The sequence below is a fragment of the Gracilinanus agilis genome, chromosome X (assembly GCF_016433145.1).
Source record: "Gracilinanus agilis isolate LMUSP501 chromosome X, AgileGrace, whole genome shotgun sequence".
NCBI classification, from domain to species: domain Eukaryota; kingdom Metazoa; phylum Chordata; class Mammalia; order Didelphimorphia; family Didelphidae; genus Gracilinanus; species Gracilinanus agilis.
The window spans coordinates 5,908,241-5,916,391 of record NC_058136.1 but is presented as its reverse complement, the minus strand read 5'-3'; the positions used below and the strand labels follow the sequence as shown (position 1 = coordinate 5,916,391).

General features: G+C 37.8%; 1 protein-coding gene across 1 annotated transcript; it reads right to left on the bottom strand.

Moving 5' to 3' along the window:
- Positions 1 to 5,142: 5,142 nt before the first annotated feature.
- Positions 5,143 to 7,152, bottom strand: ZBTB33 (zinc finger and BTB domain containing 33). Its single transcript, XM_044682771.1, has one exon. It carries the CDS (start codon positions 7,150 to 7,152, stop codon positions 5,143 to 5,145), a length of 2,010 nt encoding a protein of 669 aa, XP_044538706.1.
- Positions 7,153 to 8,151: the final 999 nt, after the last annotated feature.

The window sequence follows — 8,151 nt, the reverse complement described above, 5'->3', positions numbered from 1 at the left end:
TGTTTGATTCTTCTTGAACACCCAGGGTGAGGCTGCCTCCCACTTTACCAAATTGAACACCTGGTCCTCCACCAAATATAGACTTTCAGTGCAATTAAACAACAGCAAAAAAGAACAACTTTCCCAGCCTTCAAGGAGTGTATATTCTAATTGGGGGATTCAACCTATGTTAGGAAAGAAGAGTGCTAAAGGAACAATTTGAAGATCCTACATTTGGGAATTAGAAAACAGAAGGGCCAAAAGAAAAATTGAATCCTTTGGTACATAGGTCACATTTTCCCCAATTTGATAAATGATCAATATTATTAGAGCAGGCTAGGGGTCTAGAGGTAGTAGACAGGTGCTGGTTATCCAAACAAATAGATATTTGTAGACACCTAGCCACACAATTCCTCAATGCCTTTAAAAATGCACTCAGTGCATCTCTTTGGGAAACAACTATTAGCGTCATGAATTTTGTCATCCGTATGTAGGGTCTGAAAAAACAATTCTTAACAAAATTGCTCTTTATTTTTCTGCAAATCTAAGCATGAGAGGGGATTTCATTGAATTCTAGGTAGAGAATATCCTGATTTATCTTGCTATTCTATACTATTAACTTGTTAAATGAACATTGGCTTTTCTGTTTATTTTTAATATCATCATTTCATTTGGAAACAATACAAGATGACTCAGTGTACCATCACATTTCTGCACACCAAAGTATGAAGATTAAAAGGATCTCATTTCTATGTATCTTTCTTACTTTCCAAAATAACTGGAAAACAATGCATTATGGATTTTCTAAGACTAAATTCATTTGAGCAGCTTTACCAGTATTTATATTATACTGAACTATATATATACATATATATAAAGTACATGTTATCATATGAGATATTAACTTAGCAAAACCTTTGCAGTAATAAAGGAATGTTTCCAAAATATGTATTTTGATTGCATTTTGTAATATGTAATGCCTTATTCCTAACCCTGTATTAAAGTGCTAATGATCAAGGCATGAAAATATAAAGTATTAATCCAGAATCTGTATAAATGGAGTGTTGCTTAAAATCTGTATCACTGCCATGTTGAAAATTAATTGCTTTCTTTTGTGATGTTTGATTAATTCAACTACCCTTTCCTTCTGCCCACCCCCTAAAAGAAATTAAAAGTATAAATATTCACCTTTCTCATGTTTTTGATTTAATATAACCTGTCTAAAACTATCGGCTTTTTTTTTGCCCATAGAGAGGACACCTGGGATGTGGTCAAACAATACAACAGGAAAAACCCAAACCATAGGAAGTTTTGCCCATGTGTTACAGAAAAGTCACAAGAAATACTCGGGACACTTGGGTATAGGCTTCAAATCTATAGCTATCTAGGAGCAGAGTGCTGCATTTCTACCCTTACATGTTAATTTTTTTTAAGAAGTGTCCCACGTTGCAGTGGATAGCAAAAAGTACTAAGTCTTGTCTAGCTGTGTGAGCACTACCTAAGGAACTCCTAAGACCAAGTTGCAGAGAAGTTACAGATTTACATTGGTAAAGGGAATTTACTTACTGGGAGTTCCTTATGTTAATAAAATCACAGGTCTGGTCCATAATTTTTTAAAAACTCAATAGAAATCTAGCTCTCATCTCTGGCTGCCAAAACTGAAAAATAATGAAATCTAAATCCACACAAATTTTTATTTATCTTTCACAATTCAGTCAAGTTGAGGAAACAAAGAAACCTCTTCCTGTACATGTCCTCTAAAAGATCTCAATCTCATTCTTCCTTCTGGTTTGGCAACTTTTTTGAAATACTCAATGATTGATCTATATTCCCCTGAAAAATAATTTCTAGTTAAGAAATTAATCCTAATTCTAAAAGATGATTTTTCAAAATGAATACAGTTGAGACAGCTAGGTGGCTCAGTGGAGTCAAGCCTAGAAATGGGAAGTCCTGGGTTCAAATTTGATCTCAGACCCTTCCTAGCTTTGTGACCCTGGGCAAGTCACTTAAACTCAACTGCCTTGCCCTTACTGCTCTTCTAACCAAGACTTAGTATCTATCAATTCTAAGAAGGTAAGGAGTATAAGTAAATAAATGAATAAAGAAATGCAGTTGACAGTCAGAATTAAAACTTTATTTTTACCATAGAAAGCTAAGAATTAACAGCAAGAATTACTGGTTAAAGCACAACTTTTAAAAATTGAAGCTAAAGACTGTACAAGTGTTTATGTACACATTACAGTGTCGGTAAAAATGCACAGCAGTTTGGATTCTGAGCTCCAGCGGTCAAAGCTCTCCCATGTACAGTTAGTTATCAGCTTCTGGATCTTTAGAATAGTCTTCTTCCCTTAACAACAGCCAAAAATAAATAAGCAATCTAACAGTGATTACCTCTAACATGTTACATGTTCTTAGCTCTACTGAAAAGATAGCAGTCTCCCTTAGTGGTGGAGGGACAGGGGGTGGGGAGGGGAGGGCACTATTCACCACCAATATCATCATGAACGTTAAAAGTATTTTAAATTGCTTCTTGCAAGTTTGTTATGGTACTTTTCTGATTTTTGCTAATGAGACTTTTAAGCGCTGTCCAATTTTGGGACTGTTTTGAACACAAGCAGTGTTTCAAAGCATTAACATCTGCTAATATTTACAGGAAATTCTGCATAAAACTAAAAGGAAAAAGCTACCTTAACAATCCCCCAAATAATAAGTGCAATAGGCTGAGATCTAAAGGCCAACAGGCTCCATTAAAAAAAAAAAGTTAACATGGGCCTCTACACATTTTCAACCCAATAAATACAAGTGAAGGGTTTTATTCCCACCCACCCCCCAAAAAAGTTTTCCCTATGCTCTGTGAACTTTGGATTTTGAAATTACTCCTAGGAAAACTGAAGACCCTGAGACATGCAAGTAAGAGTCTTCTGGCAGGAATACAATTTAATGTTCATTTTTCCAGTTTTCCTCCAAGGCCCTGCTCCTCCCTCTATCCCCCACCCAAAGTGACTTTAGGCATAGAGCTTAAATGTAAGGACCAGGACTTAAACAGGGCACATTCAGCAGCAATTAATAACATCTACTTTATTCTGATTAGAGAATTTGAGTGGTACACATGATTCCCCATTGGTCACATACAACAAATTCATAAAATTTACCAAGCAAGCCCTAGCATGACAAAATGCATCTTCTGTGTTTAACTGCACAAGGGCCATTAAGTCTGAAAGGTCTGGAAGTTATGCTGGTATAGGTATTGTTCATACATGATAATTGCATTTAACTGAGGAAGTATATTAATGAAAGAACATTTTAAAAAGCAAAGACACCCTTATTGACAAAAGAAAAGCACCCTTAGCAATCTATATACCACAGACCAGCTCTACTACTATGGTTTGGGGTAGCAGAGCCTTAAATTAAAAACTACTACTCAATTTTTTGAAAAGGTGAATTTACAAAATGACTTGAAAATTTCTTCGCACACAGAACTAAAAACATATGCACAGCATACAGCTGGGTAGGCAAAGCAGGATTTAAGTTTTGTTCTCCTTTTATTAAAAATACTGATTTCTGGTACCTTTGTAGCTTTAGAAGCTTAAAAGCAGTATATCATCAACTCTAACTCATGTTGGCAATCATGATATAGGGCTTAAATTTTACAATTAAAGCTTTAAGCTTAAAAAACAGTTATTTCTTATAATACATAAAAAGAAAAATTCTTTAAACTGTCAGATAAATTTTGAATGAAAGGTTACAAATAACTATTACTATGGACAACCTTTTCAATATCTATGAATTTTTTTTAACATTTTTCATTTATGCAAATAATTTACAGAAATTCAACAGGTTGACTTGCTCTTTCACTTTTGGTACTAGCCTGTCCAATGAATGTTTTCTATCAACTTCATTTTCTCAGCTTACCAATTTGAAGGCAACACAGGCCATGGTAGAGGTCCTACGAATGGGCCTGAACCAACAGGCCGACATTATGACATACAAAGTTCCTGAATGCTATATAGCATCACAGTGATTTACAGATAGGATGGAGCATAAGCATACCCTGGGATATGTAAGCATCTAAAGGTTTTTCTTCTAGGGGGAAAAACATTAATGATTCAAATGTTTCAAAGGAAAATTTCCTACTTAAAAACTCCTGGTTTAAAATTTTACATCAAGGGACTCCTCCCTCCAAAATGATAAAGCTTAGTTATTTTTCAAGTTTTATGTATTTTTTCAAGCCTAGGAGACAGCCTCCTTCAGATTAAAAAAAAAAAATCAAAGTAACATCACATAAATGTGGGCATGAACAAATCATCAACAAATTCTGGGTCTGCAGCTGAGAGCTCTTGATAATTTCCTAACTTAAAATCAATGCTGTAGGACTTCTCCATTTTCTCCATTCCATTCCGCTTAGTCCGTCAAGATTCCCTTCGCATATCCCACGTGGCAGAGGGACAAAGTGGACCAGCCACTGGACTCCTTCGTTACACTGCCAGATAGAAGTAAAGCTTGTTCTGATGAGCCCAAGTCTATCACTGTTCCAGGTAGACCAGCTTATGAGAAAGAACAAGTTTAACTATCCAGACAGCAATTTAACAATTCATTTGAACCAAAGCGAGGCTGCACCACTGGACCCAAGAAGGATAGCATCAAGTGGGTGGGATAGTTACACTGAACCTTTTCAGAAGGACTTTAAAAGCTGCTGGATAGCTTTAGGTCATATATATTAGACAACACAAAAACTAGACTTAAACTTTCAAATGTTTTTTGCAGAAATCAGCAGTAAAGTGCTATACATAAGAGAAAATTCATACAAGAAGTTCAATTTTTCAGCTATGCCAATAATACCTGTTAGAGAGGAGTGACTGCTTCAAATTCTCTTCAGAAAACTAATTTTATACGATTAATTTTTCTTTAAAAAAACAAACCCCACCCCACCCCCAAAATTAACAGCTCACCCTGGAGGTAACTCCTCACTTAACATTCAAGTCAAATTTCAGACAACTTTGTTCCTACAAATTTCCTGTAACTAAAAAGAATACAAATAACAACTACTCTCAGATGACTTTGAAGGACTAATTAACTCGTTTCCATCCCAATTTCCTAAGTGTTCACTGGTCTTTTGAAACCACTGCCCCCCTGACAGTCAGGTTTTTTTCCCCCCAAAACAATTCAGTAAGATTCTGGTATTATAAATTCAAACTCAGTGCTACCATCTGTTACATTTTGTTTAAACATTGAATCATTTCCCTGTTGAATAAAGATGTCATCCCAAGTCATTGGCTTGTTTTGGGGAGTAGAAGTAGCAGTCCCTTCTGAAGGTTCTTTCCCACCGTCAACCTTATACACAATCTCATCTTCCTTTATTACAGGTATACTCCTCGGCCTATCAGTAAGGTAAGCATATTGCCTGATCTGCAAAGACCTGCACGGATGTAAGCGATAAAGCTTAGTGTCACCAGAAGGGTCCTGACTATGAACTGATTTTATATGTGAAGACATAAACTGATAGTTGATGAAAGATTTGCCGCAGGCCAAACACTGATACCGTCGCTCTCCTGTATGATGAATCTCGTGTTTGGTGCGGTACTCTGCAAGAGGAAACACCTTCTCACAGTAACGGCATGGGTACTTTTTCTCCCAAGAATGAATGTTAAAATGTCTCCGCAAACTCGTCAGACAGACGTAAGATCTTTTGCACACAATACAGATATAATACACCCTGCCATCTACTATTAATTCATAGTGATCATCATGTTTAACTTTCACACGCTTGTTTGAAGGCTCGTCACCAGATGTTTTGGGGACCTCATTATCGTGCTTGGCCTCTTTTTCATCGGGGTCATCTTTGACAGGAATCACTATGTCATATGTGTCCTCCCCAATGTTTGCATAAACCTTACAACCCGTAGATAAGCCTTCGATTTCAGTAGCTGTATCAAGTGTAATGATCTTTTGACCTTCCATCACATGTTTGGAACCTCCACCAGAATCCTTACTGCTTTCAGTAATGACATTTGAAATTTTTAAAGAGTTAGACAGTGGTTCTTGATGAAAAAGTGAAACCTGCTTGGACTGGATTGCTGAGCCATTAAAAGAAACATTTTTCTGGGTATCAGGATGTGGGACTAAAGAGGTATTACTAACTCCTGAGTCTGGACTAGAACTAATAGTGTCATCATCATCATCTATAATCTCTGCTTCAACGTCTACATTGGTCCTACGTTTAGGCAAAGCCGCGGCATTATTTGGTATCTGCGGATGATTCTGGACCAATAAATTAACTGCAGGAGACATCTGACTGGGATGTGAAGAGCTTGGCATCGAGTTAAGAGCTGGCTGATTTAACAAAATAATGTTGGGAGTCAGATGCTTTGGGGCTGCAGACTTAAGTGTTTCTTCACTATTTCGGGTTTGGCTTGGGCCTGTCTGATTCACCGAAGTAGCAAGTGTCTGTAGAGGTTTATTTGTTAGAGGGGGAGAACTACTAGTACCACAAGCCTTATCAGCATAGGCAACAGGCCCTGGGTCAGGCTGGACTTGGGCCACTGAGGTGCCACCTGGCAAACCCTCTTTGGGAGGTAAAATTTCAGAGCAGAAAATGACATCATCATCTTCATCAGAATCGGTACCAATTTTTTTTGTCTCATAATCTTCAGCACATAAAGAGAAAGTCTCAGTTATAACAGGCATCATAGTCACACCAGCATCAGACCCTTCATTTTCTGCTTTTTGCATTTGAAGACCATTTTCATCTGTGCCAGAAGGTAAGGTTTCACCACTATCTGGCTTTATTGAACCTGAGATACTTTTAACCTGTGACAAAGGAACACCAAGTTCTGCTATAAACTTCACTCCTAATAACTGCCCTGACTTAATTATCTCATCGAGTAGATCTGATCTAATACGCATAAGTTTAGAACTATAAATATAGTTGAGAATTTCCGCAAAAATCTCTGCCCTTAAAAAGTTTAGTTCAACCACTTGCCCAGCAACAGAAAAAAGCTGGTGGAAGTAAGTACTCGATGCGGACAGAACATTCCGGTGGGCCCGGAATTTTCGATCTTCCACAATGACAGTGACATCGCAGAACAGGCCATGGTCTCGTTGCTCATTCAAGGAGTTCAGAAGATTACCAGAGTATTGAATGTCAGTTGCAGAAATAAGCTTTCTGCTCTCCATGCCTAGAGAGGGAAAAAAAGGAGAAAGCAAGGAAAGAGGGAGGGGAAGGAATGAAAACAAAAGCATTTTACTATTTAGATATTTTTAACCTAGAGTTTAGTGGCAGCTATAGTTCAGTAGATAGAGCCATTGGCCTGGAGTCAGGAAGACCCAAGTTCAAATCTGCCCTCGGATACTTCCTAGGTGTATGGCCCGTATGCCTAAAAAGCAGCTGGATGGCACAGCAGATAGAGAGCTAGGTCTAGAGTCAGGAAGACCTTGGTTCAAATTTGGACTTACCTACTTGCTATCAGTGTGACCCTGAGCATGTCATGTGACTTTTGATAGTCTGATAAAAAGGATCCACTGTAGAAGGAAATGGCAAATTGTTTAACTATCCTTGCCAAGTAAGCCCCAAGGATAGCTTTACAGTGCTAAGAATGACTGAACAATAAGAAACCTATAGTTTCATTAACTATGTAGCTCATTCTAGTTTTAACCTATGGAGATTGCACTGTACAGTCTTATGATACAATGGACCCACAAGAAGAGGTTCTGGATTAGAACCCAAACACTGCCAATTACTGACTATGTGACCTTGGGCAAGTCACTTACCCTCCCTGGGCCTGAGTTTCTTCCTCTGTAAAATCAAGGTGTTGGAATGGATCCTGAGGTTCGAGGTTCCCTTTAACTCTAAATCTAATCTTTCTTCCTTTTATATAAATTGCTCACATGCAAAATTTTATTTATTTTCCCTGAGGATTAAGCAGGACTTTCTTGGCTGGCATGCGCCTTCACTAGAGAGAAATCTAGATACCTGCTGGCCAAGCAAGGTGATGCCAACCAAGCTGAACCAGCTTCAGGCAGAAGTAAAGAACTAGCTAGATGGCAGATGTCTTAAGGTCCAAGCCACCCAAGTTTTGGCCACTGTGAGGTGAATCTTATCAACCACAGCAATGGATCCATTTGACATAACCTTTGCCAAAGGTACATGATACTTCATGTGGTTATTGTGAGAAT

Excerpts from the sequence above, each read along its gene's own strand:
- ZBTB33 (XM_044682771.1), bottom strand. The coding sequence starts at position 7,152 with ATGGAGAGCAGAAAGCTTATTTCTGCAACTGACATTCAATACTCTGGT.